This window comes from Pituophis catenifer, unplaced genomic scaffold, assembly GCF_029215685.1.
Source record: "Pituophis catenifer annectens isolate HBS135680 unplaced genomic scaffold, rPitCat1.0.hap2 SCAF_7, whole genome shotgun sequence".
Taxonomy (NCBI): domain Eukaryota; kingdom Metazoa; phylum Chordata; class Lepidosauria; order Squamata; family Colubridae; genus Pituophis; species Pituophis catenifer.
The window spans coordinates 52257209-52275627 of NW_027256887.1; the positions used below are offsets into that span (position 1 = coordinate 52257209).

Below are 18419 nucleotides of genomic sequence, written 5' to 3' on the forward strand. Positions count from 1 at the left end.
TATTGAGACTGTTATTAATGGCATGTGCATCAGTAAGTCTTTGAATAACTACTAATATTGCCAGAGAGTGTTGGGCTATGGGATAGATACTTAATTGCATGAAAGTAAGTATAGTTCTTTGCTTGTTTCTTTGGCATAGTTTAAATGCAGGTCCTGAAAAGCTCATTGTCTGGGGATATTTGGGTTAGTTGAAAAAAATAAAAACTTTCTGTTAGAGAGAAAAGCACAGAAATATTGGAAAAAAATCCTAAGAAGACCAATCAAAAAGGTTAGCTTTGATTTTTCCACTCTTGTGGAAGGGAGAAGGACTTACTGAACAGTGGTAAAAACATTTGCAATAGTTACAGGAACTCCTAAAGCAGATTTGTGCAGTGCAATGTATGAGATGTTCATAAAAGAAACCATAAAGATGCCATGTGAAAGTAAACCAATTGGTTTCATGGTATAATACATTAATATTTGGAGCTTGCATTAGTTCTAACTATGTCTAATAACAAAGCAACTATTTACTTAAATATTCCTGCATTCATTTATAAACCAATGGAATCAACCAGTTCTCAGTGGTAACTATCAAGAATTAACCACAAAGTTTTAGATACCATAAAGAAAAGATTTGTTACAATATATGAGACATGAATAGAATAACAGATCAGTACATTATTTTTGCTGAGTAGGTGCAGGTCTCATCACAATATTTATGTTATTAATTTGGGAAATCACATTTCATTAGAAATTTTATATTTAGAGTTCAAGAACTGGCTATTTTTTTTTCAAAGAAGGGAAAGTATTTTAAGAGCACATTAAAAATATTATTTTTTCAAGGAACCTGAAAATAATCATGAATGTGAGACCTATTTGTCCACTAGTTTAAGGCATGAGGCCAGAAACCAGGACACTGTGAATTCTAGGCCTGCCTTAAGCACGAAAGCAGGATGGGTAACTTTGGCCCAGTCACTTTCTGAGCTCAACTCACTTCAGAGGGTTGTAGGGGAAATAGAAAGAGGAAAGAGGATTAGATATGTTTGTGCCTTGAGTTATTTACAAAAATAACTCAAGATAAAAATAAATAAATAAGTAAATCCCAAATAATTGCTGATCTAAATGTAGCTAAGTATACAAGAGCTACGCCAGAGAAAAATGTTAGAAATGGTAACAATTAAACTTGTAAAATATTGTAAATATTTTTCTACTGTATGTGAGCAGTAAGAAATAATTATTTAATTAATTATAATTATTTTCATTATTTCAAAGGAGTTTGAGAAGCATGGTATTAATGCAGACTGAAACTTTACAAGGAATATTTATGAATCAATGGTTTCACACTTAAGACTGCTTTTATATCTTATAGAAGCCATGCATAATTTATCAAAGGAGGCCTCTGTTTAATGAATGCAGCATTTCTGAATGGCTCTTCAGATAAAGAGCCTAATTCTGTGGAACAGTGTCGCCCTGAAGATTTCGATGGCTCCAATTCAGTTACACTTACACTTTTGTAAGGCATTGAAGACCTGGCTGTTTCCCCAGGCATTTGGATCAGGTAAACAGATAAACTCAATGTGCTCTTTTTCTGTGCATGGGGCTATTTATCTTTGGGTGCCTGGGGTTATATGTGGTTGGTTTTTCTGTTTTATTTTTTTATTTTATTTATTTTATTAAATTTGTATACCGCCCTTCTCCTACTGGACTCAGGGCGGTGCACAGCCAAAATAAAAACATCCCAATACAAAATTTAAAATTTGTTAAAAGAATTACACAACTTTGGCCTAAATTTAAAATCCCGACTAAAACCCATTTAATCCTTGCAAGTGACTGAGTCATTTGTATAAAGTGATAAAACCTGACATTAGGTGGTATTGCAAAATCAATATTGGCCATTTCTGACAATATAAGGAACAAGTGGAAAAATTCACATTGCTGTTCCTGAACTCTAGCTCAACCACTGTAGACATGCCACCTTTGGACTGAAAGCATCTTAAGGACCACTGGATAGCAGAAAAGAATTTGCTGTCATCTAACATTGGATCTTGATTTTTTATTTAGTCTTATACAAGTTGCCACCCTAAATTTCATTGTATCAAAGAACAATACAATGTAAATGCAAGCAGGTGAATTCTAAAAATGTAAATTCTTCACTGGTAATAAGTATTTCCAAATATTTAAAGCAAATGGAAAATAATTGTGAATGGCACAATATCTTGATTTGAAAACCAAAGTTAAAAGCTAAGGTACTTTTTTAGGATACAAAACAATAAACATTCTTGATTTTATTGCAAGGTACATGACTTTTTAATTTTTTCTTCTCTTATTAAATAATCTCCGATTGCGCAAAATGCATCTGTATGAATTCTTCATATGAACTATTTTTTTTAAAAAAATCTCTGTAATGTTTTAAGGGTTAAACCACCAAGATCGAGGTGAGATCTTAACGCTAACTCAATTTCTAAAATTTAAAGCTGTAACAAAGAAGTGGTTATTTGGGGCGCGTGTGTTATGTAGTATTTTCCCTTTCAGATTAACATCCTAGTCGTGCTGGCTGGGAGTTGTAGTTTAATACATTTGATGGGCACCTGGTTGGTAAAGGCTGATGGAGGAACAATGGATCAAAAGAACTCGCCGCCTCTAATTCAGTGAGTAAATCACTCGGAAAGGTGTGGCGCCTGTCTCGATCCGGCCTTGGACTACATTTCCCAGAAATCTTTTCAGTGAGACTTACCCCCGCTGCGTCTGTTGTCGCTCAAGGAGGGCGGCCTCCGGGCTGGGAAGCGGCTTGCAGCAGTTGAGAATTGGAGGCTTCCCGCTTGCAGGGGGCGAAGGGCCCCGTTCTTGGGGCCATGAGCCGCCTGGGCTCGGTGCAGCAGAAGGTGCCCTGCCTCTTCGTGACTCAAGTGAAGGAGGAGCCCTCGGCCAAGCGGGAGCGCCAGGTACTGGGGTCGGAGTTCCCCGCCGGGGTGAAGGGGAACCGCGGGCCTGTCAGAACCCCCCCCCCCCCGGGAAGTCTGAATCGGATATTGACTTTTCCGGACCAGTTGCGGGTCTAATAGAACCAGACACGAGCCTGGCTGCGCGAAAAACAACCTGCAGCATCTGCAGGGAGGATTTATTCGCGCCGGCTTCTCTCGCCCAGTTTTGCAGCACGCCCACGTGAAACTGCCGTGGATGAGCGGCAGGGAAGGATTTTGGATTAAGTGGTAGAGTCGCTTCACCTCTTCCAAAATCTCTGCCACTTCGGCTTCGCGGAGATATCAGAAGCTGCTTTATACGCAGGACGGCATCCTTGTGAACTACTTAGGTACTGATGGGCCATTTTTTTTTTTTAGGTGCAAATATTTACCAATAGCGAAATGCGTGAATTAGTCTTTTGACACTTCAAAAGGAAGCTGGCAAAGTGGAACTCACCTCCTCTGATTTTTACCTCCTTGTAAGATTAGGTTTTCAGGGAGAATATTGCAAAATATTGTTCCACCAAACATTTCGGCTGGTACAAAACTTTGCAGTTACCATCAGTTAACTGAATAGATTTACTTCCTAAAAACTATTTGGACAAGTAGATTTTTCAGCAGATTTAAACAACTTTATCCCATCAGATTATTATAAACATTCCACCTCTATCCGTTTTTAATTTTCTGCTGGTTATGTTTCTAATTTCAAACTGAGACTCGGCTACTTTATTATTTACTGAGGTCATCCTTTTTAAAAAAAACAAAAACCTTTGATATAAATTTTTAAAGTGTTAAAAGAAGACTACATTTGCCAAAAAGTTTACAATGATCATTTTCTTTTCAGACTTTTAAAGTGTTGGCCACCAACTCAATTAATAAAAAGGCTTTAGCTGCAGATATATACAGTGCAATCCCAACAGAAAAAGTGGATGGAACTTGCTGTTATATAACTACATACAAAGGTAATATAGAAGAATCACATCAAAAATGTTATTGTACTAGGTATTGTGTATGTGAACAGGTAGCATGCACATTTTTCTAAATGAGTAATTCAAAATTTTAGGATGTTCCTCTTCCATGTACAGAAAAATGCCAGACAAGTGGGTCCTGCTGCTCACCATGGGTTAGTTTCCTAGTAACATTTCAATTTGAATAGTATAATGTAGCTGTCAATTTACAATCATGTGGAAGAATATGCTATCTAAGCCATAGAAGTGTGTCTATGAAGGTCCCGAATGTTAATATTAGATGGGTACCTTGTCCAAAGAAATTCCAAATATAGCCATATCTGAGAGCTTTATCTTGCAGTCTTTTAGTTGAAGACCATCATGCTCAAACAGCACATCTTACAACCAATTTTTTATTTCCTAGTGTTTTCCCACAAGTGTAGGATCTGTTTTTTTAGATCAACTAAATGTAGTTTGTTGCTGGTAAACACTGGTACGAGACTGTATTTATTGGATAATTGCTTAGGTTAGAATATGACAATTAATCGTAAACAAGGACAGAAATATCCAAACGTGTAGGCTATTCATCTTTTTAGACATTAAGTTTTCTAATATGCATGTTCATTTCTGTGTAAAATTTCATTTAGTGATAATTTATAATATTCTGATCTATTATAAGGATTTTGAGGACAGAAACGAATATTAATATGGAATTATTAATATATTCATATTATAATTAATATAAAATAATTAAATAAGATTCATATGAAATTAATAAGTAAAGTTTAAAAACAAATGTTTCATTTCAGCAGGATTGTCTTGTAAAATATATTGTCCTTTTCTGGGAAACTGTTACCTTGATGTAGTGGAAGGGTTCAGTAGCTCCAATGATTTTAAGAAAAATATCTCTGAAAGTGTCAAACTTTTTCAATACTAGATCTGGAGATAATTATATAAATATATATAACAAGATCAAAACTGAAAAAAAACCCCATTAATTATGGTGTGGATGTTCAGTAAACATCAACATTAAGTGATACTGATGAAAGACAAAAAAATAGGAAGGAATATAAGAAAATGATATAAGAAAATGTACAGATGCTCATCCATTTTACTTATTTCTGATGTAGGCAAACTTTGTCAAGATGTTACTAAGAAAAATAGTCATGCATATAATATAGCTAGCTTAAGATGATGTAGAAAGCAACAGGAGTACATGAAATAGGTTTACCTTTGTTTCACTGGATATAGCAAGACCTTTGACTTTGTGAATCATGATTGAATATGGAATATATTAAAACCAACAGAACATGTGATCATTCTTAGGATACAGTGAACAAACGAGCTACTATAAATTACTGAATTTGGAACTACAGCAGTTGAGAGTAAGAAAGGATGATTCTTGTTTCCATTTTTTTTATCTTGTCATTAAATATAGGGATGAGAAGACTGGAAGGCATGATAGCTATAAGCCAAAATATTAACAATTGGAAATGTGTAGATTACAATACAGAATTGAAGCACATTTAGAAGACTCAGGAAAGCAAAAATGTAGAGTGAAAAATCTGGGATATGCTTGATTACTGTTATTTCACTTCAAAATGGTGCATCCACTTATAGAATCTAACTATGAATTGTTTTTTATATGCTCATACCATGTTTGCTTATTTCTGGAGATATATGCTGCTTCAACACCTCACATTACCTTGTTTATGAAATAATTGAAAAAATCATCAAACTTTCAATCTCATTGTAGGTCATCCATATCTTTGGGCCAGACTTGATAGAAAACCAAACAAGCAAGCCGAGAAGAAGTTTAAGCAGTTTATGTACTCAGCAGAACACTCAAAAGGTAGGGGATTTTTCTGATATACATTGTAACAGAAAAAAGTGATAATGAAGGCATTTCATCAGGTTTCCTTCTGTCCTTCAAGAATTATCTAGAGAATATCAATTATTGATTAGCAGTAAGTTGAAATGTTTTAATCAAGTTTTGATTGTAGCTACAATGAATTACTAATTTGAATGTATGATATGCCATATGCTAAATAAATAAAGTAGTTTGAAGATCCTTTGGTTGTCATTTTGTCAGTGACAGTAATGAAAATATACTTCAGAAACTTTAAATGGGACAGCAAAAGTAGATGCAGATCAGCAGTTGTCATATTTGCAACCTAATAGCAATGAAAAGTTGACACACACAAAAAAAGAACTGCCATTGCCAAATTGTTACTTGCTACTTACCCTAAATTGTAAACCTGTTCAAAGGCAGGAGATAGTTAGATGGTAACTTTTACAAGGGTGTTCATATTCTTGCCTACAGGATTTACGTGGAATATTGAAGAAGATTTCAGGTCTGTCCCTGAATGCTGGATTCCAGCCAAAGACATAGAGTACTATAATGGAAAGCCTTTTCCTGATGAAAACGGACACATTCCAGGTATAAAAATATTATTTAGTATGAGAAATTCTATTCTAAACATCTAAAGTCCTCTTTCATTTTAGAAAAGATTTCATTTATAGTGTTAGAAATTACTGAGAGAAACTTGTTTTTAGAAAAATCTATAAATTATTTAAATAAAGTCAGATATAACAGTACTGTATCACGTAAAGGATATCTATATGTGGTGATTAGTACAACATAAGATTGGAAAGTACAAAGTTAATTCTGCCTACTTGATCAGAAGAAAAGGAACTGTGCTCTTCTTTTTATCTTTCATAGGAAAATCCTATTTCTTCCAGATCTTCAAAATATGTCATGAAAAATACTCCTTTCTTTCATTTTGAACTTTTCTTTCATGAACTTTCAAGTTTATTTTTCCCTCTCCAAAAAGAAAATATTAGGTAAAAAAAACTTTTGTTTCCTTTATCATTTTATCAGTGATATTAAAACCTCCCTTCCATTTTAAAGATAAATTATGTGGGGGGAGGAGAAACTAGATGAATTCAGGTGAATTGAGCAAAACACCCTATCTTGTGGATTCTCATTTAACAGCTTCCCATTTGTCAATAATACAAGCAAAAGAAACATTAATATGTAAGCAACTACCTGGAAAATATATATTTCCTTCCTGAGAATTGTTCACCACAACTTCAGAGTGAAAATTGTTAATGGACTGAGGTCTGCACTATACTAAAAATAGAATTCTTTCCTAATAACTTACTAATGCTGTCAACAAATATACCAATTACCAAAAATTGGTAGAGACAATGTTATGGTTATTTAACATAATCATAAGATTAACTTTTCCCAGTCTGGGCACTCTTCAAGTCCCAGAATTCCCAGCACTGACTCTGCTGGTTGGGCATTCTAAAAGGTGAAATTCACATATCTGTAAAGCATTCAAGTTTCAACAGTTGCACTAGTTCTTACAAGTTTGATATTCTGTTGTGATACCGTTCGAAAGAAAATTGCAGAAGTTTAACAAATCATGCTTTAAATATTTCCTAGTTAAATTGAGAGTAGAATATTAGTCCTAACTATGAGAATCATTCTGTTTTTATACATAAAAACATTTTGAATAATGAATGTGAGTATGTAACTGTACACTAACCAGAGTCACTCTGATAGTGAGAGGGATGGTTCCTAAAAAGTGCATTATAGTAGGCAGTTTGCTGTTCTTTAATTATTGATGGTTGTTTCTAAATGTACAGTTTTTGTGAATCATGTAGTTCCTTGGCTTCTGAGTTAGTAGGAGTACTTAATCTTGAATACCTCTGTGCTCCAAGTGGGAAAAAAACCCCATGTTTCATGATTTTTTGTATTTGAAACACAAGAATAAGCTATGGAGTTTTCCCTTTTTGAATTGAAATAAAATTGGATCTTAGTAGAATCCCACTTTTGATTAGTGATTAAGAGCCTTGGTAGTACAGTGGTCTAAAGCACCCTGTTATTAAGAACAGCTGTCTGCAATTACTGCAGGTTCGAATCTCGCCAAGGCTCAAGGTTGACTCAGCCTTCCATCCTTTCTAAGGTAGGTAAATTGAGGACCCAGTTGTGGGGGCAATAAGCTGACTTTGTATAAATATACAAAAGAATGAAGACTATTGCTTAGCGCATTGTAAGCCGCCCTGAGTCTCCGGAGAAGGGCGGCATATAAATCAAATTTAAATATATATATATATATATATATATTTCAATCACTCATTTTCTGTACAATAAAACTTATATTTATCTCACTAATATTTTTATTCATATATCAAGTCAAATCAATCTCAAGTCAATCAATCTCAAGATAATACTAACATTGTGTTTCATAATAATCAGGTTGGGTGCCAGTAGAAAAAAACAGCAAACTATATTGTTGGCATTCTTCTGCTATTGATTATGAGTATGAACTTGCTCTCATTCTGAAGCATCATGCTGAGGAACCTGATCTTCTAGAAATCTGTCCAGTACCTTTAAGTGAATTTACAGAGCAGACACTGGAACTTATCGGTACTAATATTAATGCAAATCCATATGGTAAGCACTTCAACTCATTTTTTTAAAAAAATCAGACAATATAGCAAAACCATTACACTAAAATTATAAATGTAATAATGTAGAAATGAAAAATGCACAGTAAAAGTATAATAAAGTTACCGTATTTTTCAGAGTATAAGACGCACCTTTCCCCCCCCTAAAGGGTGAAAATTTAGGTGCATCTTATACACCGAATGTAGCCCTGGCCCCCACCATTTGGCCTCTGCCTCGCAGCAGTTACCTCCTTGCAAGCAAACAGCAAAAAAAACCCAGCTCCTTTCAGCTTCAGTACAACCTAATTAGCACAACTTGATTGGATCGGCCTCCAGACTCTCAGCTGATTTGCTCTCAACTGTTTTGCGCAGGCTCTGCTGCTTTCTGCAAAGAGGTAAGCAGATTTTTTTTCCTTGTGCTAATCAAGCTATGCTGAAAACAAAAATGAAAGTAAAGGAGGCTGTTTACTGTAAGGAGGCAAAATTGCTCAGAGGCAGAGGGAGATTTCTTTTTCTTCTTTTCCTCACCAAAAAAGGTAGGTGCATCTTATACTCCGAAAAATATGGTAATTAGAAAGGAAATCCAGTATTTCAAATCGTGAACATAGCATTTATCTGTAACTGTTTAAAGCAGCATGGACAGCCATATAAGGGCAGCCATATATGACAAATTTAAAGAGTTGCAGACAGGTGCTGTGTACATGTACTAATGAATTAAGCAACAGGAATATTTTTTCCAATTATTTTCCCAATTCTAGTATTTAGGTTATTTTGTGAAAGTGTCCAATTGTAAAAATAACATATGTTATGACTTATGACTCTATGACTTTGATGAAATAAAAGATTGTAATAAACTATTAGACAATTCAATCCAAGTTGAATGAAACAAGATAAATGAAATAAGATTTATCTTAGACAAGATAAATGAAAAACCTAGATACATATAATGGTGGAAATAAATATATTATGGAAGCAAGTATCATCATATAATGAGATTTTGGAGAAAGAACAATTCAGATTGTGAGGAGTTTATTAATAAAATATGCATTCATACTTTTCTGAATGTTTTAATAGGTTTAGGAAACAAGAAACATCCTATACACCTTCTTGTGCCACATGGAACATTTAAAATTAAAAATGCACCATCAATAAATCACAATGATATATTGGCTTGGCTTAATGGATGCAAAGAAGGAAAGATTGAAGGAATTGTGTGGCATTGTCCTGATGGAAATTTAATCAAGGTAATCCTGCAAGTTTCATTAAGGAATTGTTTAATGTTCAGAAAGCCTAGTGTCCTGGAGCTTAGGTTACTCTTACCTCCAAATACACATATTTGCCAAGACTGCCAGGAAAGGAAAATTTCTGTGCACATGTACAAAGTGTGCAAAGAAAAGTGCTGAGAAAAGCCTTCAAAATATATAGTATATATCAATCTTTCAAAGGACATAGCTGCTTTAATGCTTGTGGTAACATGCTTTTTGAAATTATCTCTTTCAAATACTTTTCATAGTCTTTATTTTGCTTTTTTGTTCATATACTTTTCTGCAAGTATTGTCATTAACAGATTATACTCTGTTAAAACAGTATTTTAACTGCTTTTCTTTCCTTTTTCAAATAGCTTCACAGACATCATCTTGGCTTGTCCTGGCCAATTGCGGATCCTTCTTTGGCATCGAAACCAGTTACCGTCACTTTCAGTAGAGCCAAGTACAACTTTGAACCAAAGACACTTTTTCATTATTTTTCTAAGTTGGATGGACAAAGATTTAGTAGTCTTAGAGATATAATAAGTGACTTATGACCAGGTCTTTTCAGAAAATACATTGAATCATCTCTATGTCTGCTTCTTCATTTATAGTAATCTAAAGATATTTAAAATGTTTGTTGAACTGTAATATAAATTGTATTATGTCTACATATCCTTGATTGTAAAATTATATCTGTATATACAGTATGTACATACATACATACACACATACGTACATAACTAGAGAAACTTTAGTAGAAAAGCTATAAAAAACCCTTAACTTTTCAGCACTTTTATTGTTTCAATTCCTAAAGATGAAATATGTAATATATTTTTCTTCAAGCAGTGAAAGTTAAGTATTAGTCTCACAGGTTCTTTTAGTTTTAAACGTACAGATACCTCATTTAAAAAAACCTAATAGTGAATCTATTTTTGCTGGCACTGTAATATTTTACTTTAGTAAATTTTATGCAGTGAAGGCATAAAAAAGAAGGAAACTGTTAGAAACTATATAACCTTACAGTAAGATCTTGTGATAGTTTACATGCTGCTACCAGCATTGGAGAACATATTTCAACATTAATCAGTCATGAGTAGTGTAAGTAAATCATTTTACTTAAAATACATAGAATCAGTCTGATTCTTTACTTCCATGCATTTTTATAGAAAGGAACACCTGCACTAATTATGAACAGTTAATTAACAACTCCCCATTCCGGCATCTCTTTTAAAACGTTTAGATAAGATTCTTCATTTATAAAGAGATTTTAATTATCTTAAATACCTATAATATTTGTAGTAGAACTTCATTTATATTAGGATCATGAACAGATATCTGCTTATGCAGTGACTTATTCTACTATGGCTCCTAAAATCTGATGTAAATATCTCCTAATTTTCTGGAACAGATATAAGGAAGCACAACTCCAATCCTGTCAAAACAAAGTAGCATTTTATCTTATTCAAGAACATCTAACTAATGAAAAATGATCTTGAAGTTTGTAACTCTTTTATTCAACATAACTTGTCTTAAACATTTTAAATTAGGAATGTAGCATATTGCTTTATACACAATTCATATATTATTCAAACATAGAAAAATAAATATAATACTAATAAATTAGCACAATTAAAAAACTAGCAATTTTACATTATTATAGTTCCTTTAATCTTTCTTACTTTTGTCTTTAAACTTGTGGAAGTACTAAACCAGATTAATGAGGCAGGCACTTTGTTAAGACTTGAAAGAAACTGTATAAAAATTATAACCTGCATTTTATTGAGTTTAAAATAAGTGGGGGAAAAAATACCTCACTCATGAGCATGCTTGTCTTCATTTTCCATGTCAGATATTTCATTTATCTCTAAATACACAGTATTGGCAAGTTTCTTGGAAATGTTTCTTCAAGTATTATTTAGTCAATAGAAATTCTACCTGGAATGTCTACTTGAACTCCAAATTTTTCAGAAAGTGTTTTCAATTTCTCTTCTAAGACAATATTCTTTTTAACTTCTTCATTATAGTTATATTTTAAATCTTCGATTTCCTCAAAAAAGGCTGGATCAAAGTGGTCCAATTCATTTTTAAGCTTTTTGATTTCTTCCTAATTAAAAAAAAAAACTTTATAGATTAATCCTAACACACACACAAACATAAGTATGTTCAGCACAATCCATTAATTTCAACAAACAACAATATTATATCATTAAATTTTTCCTATATTCAAAATGTATTCTTGGTTTCCTCATGCCCTATGAATAAAAACATACATATATCTTCACATTCTAGTTCCAATCTGACATTCTGAAAAGTACAAGTACAAAAGATAATTTAACCAATTCCTCACAACATCAACTTCATTTTGCCTCTATTTAGAGTTACAATCCAATATAAGGGAAATTTGTCTTGAAAATTTTATTTTGCTTAACTTGAAAAATGACTGAATATTTAGCAATGAAATGCTGTATAATGATCGATTTCAATGTAGCAATATTTTCTAAGCCTTTGCAAATGACCAATGAAATGAAAAATTACCGTACTAACATGAAGTCGCTGTTGTTCCAAATCGGAAGATTTAAGCTGTGTCTTGAGATCTGTTACTTCTGCCACTAGTCTGTAGTTTCCAGTCTTCCCTAAGTATTCAAATTGAAGTTTAGATATAAATGCAAATGAATACACATATTTTCATAATATCTAAGAAGTATGTTTGAGGACAGTTTTTTTTATTCAAGGGTATAATATTCTGTACTACTTATGTAATTGATAATCGATTGAAAATAGTATGCAAAAGAGCTATTGGCATAACTGCAGAAGGGACTTCAGAAACCTTATATGAACTCCCATGACTATATTAATCATAATTAACAATTCATGGCAACACTGGCCATATAGGTAATATTTATTTATAGTTAACATTGGTTCTACTTAATGTTAGCACAGGTAAGAGGTCAGTGGCTTTTACATGTTATGGGAGAATCACACAACCCCACGTCTCCTGATCCCAGCAGTAAGAGATTTGAGTACATTAGATCTAAACACCAACACAGATTATTAGGTTTTAATGCAATCTGGTAGAATAGATTTGCAAATTCACTGAACTTAACTTTTTATGTTCCAAAGAGTAAAAATTCCATTCATGTTATTTATTCCATTTTATTCTCATGAAAGACATTTTACTTAATAGTCTCTTATAATACCTATGGATTTTGTCTCCCACCTCCAAATATAAACATTTATCAGATCTTATCCCATGCAGAAAAATTTTCTTGATTATCGGGAGTAATTTGTTGGGAACTGTGATTGGTGAGTATGTTGGCAGCCTTTTTTTATGGATGAAATTCTGCTAATGGTTCTTTGAAAGGTTTCTTTAGTTAGAATATATAAGTATATATTACCAGCTCCAAGGTCATCTCCTTTAAGTTTTCTTTGATTTTGAGATGATTCCATCAAGTAAATTAGTTCTCCTTTTTCCTTTTCCAAACGATCATTAGTTAATCTACAAGAAAAAATAAAGAGCAGAAGTTGCAGCTTTTTTTTTTTTAATTTGATTTATATGCCGCCCTTCTCCGGAGACTCAGGGCGGCTTACAATGCGTTAAGCAATAGCCTTCATACTTTTGTATATTTATACAAAGTCAGCTTATTGCCCCCACAAACTAGGTCCTAATTTCACCTACCTTAGAAAGGATGGAAGGCTGAGTCAACCTTGAGCCTTGGAGAGATTCGAACCAGCAGTAATTGCAAGCAGCTGTGTTAATAACAGGGTGCTTAGACCACTGTACTATCAAGGCTCTTAGCTTTTGCTAATGTTTTTATTGTTTTACAAAGGAAACATGTGCTTTACCTGAGAAGTTGATTTTCTCTGACATATTCTTGCTCTGTTCTGGTACCCTCAGGAACACTTTTGAGAACCTCAGCCTTTGCATGAAAAGAAAAGTTTTATTTTAATATTAGGAACTTCTCAGTATGAGAAAATTTTAAGTTAATGGAATAGACTTCAGTGCAATTATTCAAGTATTGGACTGAAGTGGAGGAAAGCCCATCTAAAGTCCACATTGATAATGAAATTTACAAGATGATTTTGATAATCTACCAATTTAACACACCAAGTCAATTCAATCTTCATATATGCCACCTTCAGTTTACAAAAGTAAAATAATGTAAATAAGCTATAAGGTATCTTTTGCAGAAATGTGTCATTTCTCCTTTCTGCCATTCTTTAACTTATAAATTGTAAAAAGCTTACTGCAGAAGAGGAGCTTGTCCTGTTATGGGATAGAGATCCTTACTTTTAAACTTATCTTCAAACTGATTTAAAAAGTATATAAAAGAACTCAGTGACAATTGTTTTGCAAAGTGAAGCAAATGAGCAATTGTAAAGGAATGAGCCTTCAGATGTCCTCTGTGACTTTTATATGTGTGCCTGAAGCCAATTCCATATTAAACAATACTAAGATATTAAAAGCAATATACAATAAAATAGTCCATGCCAATCAGGAACAATTAAAAGGACAGGATTCTAAAAAGATTTATAAAGTTTTAATCTCCTGATCAGAAATACCCATTCTAGAAAGTTTTTCCCCAGTAATCAGAGAACCAGGAGTGGAATGGAATAACCTGCTCTCTAGATACCAATCAGAAAAGAAAAGAAACAATGCGCTTACAAAGGAAGAAAATGCATTAAAACATCTTATCAGTAAAATATAAATACCACATTTTCCCATTATACCCACAATAAATTTTACTTTAGTTTGGCATAGTAGTTAAGGTGTGAGTTCTAGTCCTACCTCAGCCACAAAGTTAGCTGGGTGACCTTGGACAAACCACTTCTGAAAAAAATGTGCCAAGAAAATAGCAGAGTTTTGCCAGGCAGCTGACCTGAAGGCACCAAATAAATAAAAATAAAATCTTACTTGTTCTTTAAGATAGTCTTCAGTACCGTTTTCATGTTTATCTCCACTCTCTGTTGGCTTTTGTAATTTCTGTTTAAGATCACTAATGGTTTGGTTTTTTCTGGCAATTTCAGATTCCATTTCTTTGAATTTATTTTCAAACATCCTGAAAGTAAAAACAATAAAAATAATGGACAGTACTGATTCCAACTGATCTCATTAAAAGAAAATAATATTATTCAAGAAAATAACATTGGTTTATCAATTGGTTTACAATTTTTTAAAATCATACATGATACACAATACATACTGAATTGTTCATATTGAACAGATGCCGTGTGGCTAGAAATACATACATCTACAATAAATGATTGTAACAGATTCACAGTTCAACATGATTATTCTGAAGAACGTTTTGAATAGCTTCCCAAATAAACTTTTTAAATATACAAAATAACAAAAAGGACCTTGTCACATGCCCTAGAAGTTTGTATTCCAAAGATGCAAAAACCTGCTATTAATTGATAAGGTTTTCATTAACAATAAGTTTCCAAATTTTGAAATTTATTCAAAAGTGCCAATAAATTTGAAAAATAAACTAACAGTTTTTGAAATCTTGGGGGAAATGGATATATATTTATTTTCCATTATTTAGTTCCAGTTATCCTTTACTTTATAATGATAATTGGGATGATAATTTCTATTGCTAAATTGTGATCATAAAGCAAGACATCATATGACCATGTCATTGCTAAGTGAAAATCACGGGCCATTCAGCGAAAATCTTGTGATTTCCTGCCAGCTTCCTGAGGAGAAAAAATAGCAGCAGAATTTGCAATCTTCCATGTCAGGTTCCCCACGACTCTGCTTGTAAGAAGCCAGCAGAGAATGTCAGAAATGGTGAACGTGACTGTGGGATGCTGCAACTATTGTGAGAGCTGGTTGTCAAGTGCCCAGATCACATCCACATGACTATGGAGGTGCTGTAAAAACTGAAACTCCAAGGATTGGTTGTAAGTACTACTCATTTAATGCTGTCACAATTTAGGTTGTTGAATGAGTGGTTGTTAACAGACAACACCTGTACCTTGTTATAACTATGGATTTCCAATTCTTGGTGTCAGCGTCTTCAAGTTTTGGGATTCTGCTTTCTGCTAAGTTTAATTTCTTTGTTGTCTCTTCCAATTCCACATTCAGTTTCTCATTTATTATTTCAAGGTTATTCTTTGCCATTCGCAATTTTTCTGCATTTTCTACTTCCTATTGGCACAAAAAAATATATTAATCAAATTGAAATGTTCCCAAATTAAGTTTGTAATGAACACTATGCCTGCGAGTTCCTTTCTTATCACTGATGCATGTGTCTCAACAAATCGTATTTCTTGAAACTAATTTTCCATTAAATCTGAAAGAATATGGTTTATTTTAATTATTCTAATTTACTAATCTTTTTTAGTAGTTATTTATTGGGAAGCCATGATTTGTTTGTCTATCAAGATTAAGGGTTCTGTTTTCAAAATGGGAAAGACTGAGCCCTGCTTATCTATAATTTTTAATATTACAAATAATAATTTACAAATTAATAAATAATATAGATTAATAATAAAAAATGCAACCAATGTTGTCACCCAACCCTAGATAGAATCAAACTATGTTGAAAATTTATCATACAATATTTATATGTTATATATTTATTTACCTTTTTCAGCTCTTTACGTATTCTGTCATTTTCAGCAATGATTTTTTCTGTGCCTTTAGTCTTCAGTTCATATCGTGCACTTAATTCACTTCCAAACTGAAGTTTCAGTTTTTCCATTTCAGACTTAGTATTTTATAAATAAATAAAAAAAGGAATATTATGCCACAAATTGTTCATAAAATTAAAATCTGAAAAAGCGAAGTATTTATTTGTATATGGTAAAAGTCTTATCAATTTTTACAGAGCCATATTGTATTCACTTAAAATACATTAGAAGGCATACAGAAGGCATACATTATGCTCCTTTGTTTATGGTATTGTATATCGCTAGAACAATTAGGATGATCCAAATTTATATAGTTTCTAAAAATAGAACTAAAACAGGAAAAGAGAATAATAGATAATGAGATATTAATAAGACAGCTATCTCATGAGTTCTGGGATCCCAAGGACTTCACCCTGGTCTCAAGGGACCTTTGTAAGCTCAGGAGTAATGAGACCACCTTCATAAATCACTGTATATTTTTCAGATTAAATATTAAAACAAAAAAGCCTTTATAATAGCATACGTTACCCTTAAATCCTCATTTTCTTGCTCAAGTCTGGCAACTTTTTCATTAGAGACTACTCCAGGGGCCCTTTTTAGCTCTTCATTTTCTCTTTGGACTCTCTCTACAACTTTTTTCATCAAGCCAATTGTTTTCTCTAATTCTGGAATTGTTTTCCCACTTCTTCCAGCCTACATGAAGAAATAAGATGAATACATACATACACATATGTTCACAGACTAAGGCTGATATCTATGTGGTTATAATTTCTATTAATCTAGAAATACCATTTTCATTATATAAAAAGTCTCCAATAAAATATTTTCTAACTATATTAATTTTCTTATTTGTGATATCTGCTTGCTATAGATATTTAGTTCAATATAAGAATTGTCTAGAATACATGGTTCTAATCACACTATAGTTAAATAATACAAAAATATGAGGTATAATAATAAATGCAAACCAATTATTTAGCAGCATTTTTTTCTATTTTGTTCTTTGTAACATTGCAAGATGTACTTGTAGGAGCGATGTGAACAAATTCTTTTGCAGTGAAACGCACAGATGAAAGCAAACCTATTTTGGCTTCATATTGTGACAAAGAAAATCTATAAAGCGTAACTTAAGAGAAGTCATTTACAGCTACTCGTATATTAATGTCCCCACTAATCATCAGAGAAAATTGAATGTGCAGATTTTGCTTCATTCCCACATATTTCTAATATAGTTAAGAACTCTGTGTTCTTATTAAAATTTACAGTTAAATGCAACTATGGGAAAAAACACTTTTCATGATTACAGCTAGGAGATATTGCAGCCTGGAATTTGTGGGAAGACAATTTATCCCCTCATGTGATAATAGATGCTTATTCTGGAATCAGAAGTAGATTAAATGATGTCTGCTTGAATAAACAGAAGATAAGGGTTACAAATAACTGCCTCTATTATAATCAGACTCCATATTCTATAACTCATTTTGTATGTTTTGTGGACTCATTTAATTATACTGTAATAATGAAAACTTGCCTGAATCTTACAGGCTTATTTCCTCTAAAAACCTGGATGGGACTAGCTACTAAGAGCTGTGTTGGCGCAGTAGTTAGAATGCAGTATTGCAGGCTAATTCTGCTGACTGCCAGCAGTTTGATTCTCACTGGCTCAAGGTTGACTCAACCTTCTATCCTTCCAAGGTTGGTAAAATGAGATTCCAGATTAACTGCTTAGAAGCGGTATATAAATCTAAGTGCTATTGCTATTGCTACTACACCAACTCTGCTTGCTGTGCTACTACATAGAATCCAAGGGGTTTTTGGTTCTGGATTGTTACATTTAGCTAAATGAATACTGGTGAATTTGGTGTGAATGGAATCTTCTGGGTTTTTTGACATGATACAGTTCTTATGTACGAAGATAGAATTGTAAAAAAAAATATTTTTGTAACATATAACCAAATACAACTGATATAGTAATTGATACATTATTTTTATTCCTTTTTAAATTTTATCTCAGTTTTTAGTAAATCTTATGCTCTACTATTATAGGCAAAACAAATCACATCGCTCTACCTTGGGATAAGAAACTCTTCACTGCTGAAAGCCAAAGATCTTCTATATTTTAATACAGTTAATACAAGTTCTTAGTATTTATAAAATTCATTCCTGTACCCTTTTAAAAATTCTATCAT

The 18419-nt window shown here is 32.9% G+C and overlaps 2 protein-coding genes across 2 annotated transcripts in view; one reads left to right on the top strand and one right to left on the bottom strand.

The window, feature by feature from the left end:
• Positions 1 to 2737: 2737 nt before the first annotated feature.
• On the top strand, positions 2738 to 10184 carry RLIG1 (RNA 5'-phosphate and 3'-OH ligase 1). Its single transcript, XM_070947991.1, has 7 exons — positions 2738 to 2921; positions 3784 to 3901; positions 5643 to 5738; positions 6210 to 6326; positions 8154 to 8351; positions 9419 to 9588; positions 9966 to 10184. The coding sequence occupies exons 1-7, from the start codon at positions 2832 to 2834 to the stop codon at positions 10146 to 10148; spliced, it is 972 nt and encodes a 323-aa protein (XP_070804092.1). The 5' UTR covers positions 2738 to 2831; the 3' UTR covers positions 10149 to 10184.
• Positions 10185 to 11259: 1075 nt separating this feature from the next.
• Positions 11260 to 18419, bottom strand: part of CEP290 (centrosomal protein 290) — a 61393-nt gene continuing 54233 nt past the window's right edge. Inside the window, exons 46-53 of the mRNA XM_070947989.1 lie at positions 16759 to 16923; positions 16185 to 16307; positions 15573 to 15745; positions 14507 to 14651; positions 13438 to 13511; positions 12990 to 13090; positions 12139 to 12227; positions 11260 to 11698 (exon numbers count right to left, since the gene is read on the bottom strand). Of these exons, the coding sequence (XP_070804090.1) occupies positions 11510 to 11698; positions 12139 to 12227; positions 12990 to 13090; positions 13438 to 13511; positions 14507 to 14651; positions 15573 to 15745; positions 16185 to 16307; positions 16759 to 16923 (1059 nt within the window). The 3' untranslated portion in view covers positions 11260 to 11509. The remainder of the gene's footprint in view (positions 11699 to 12138; positions 12228 to 12989; positions 13091 to 13437; positions 13512 to 14506; positions 14652 to 15572; positions 15746 to 16184; positions 16308 to 16758; positions 16924 to 18419) is intronic.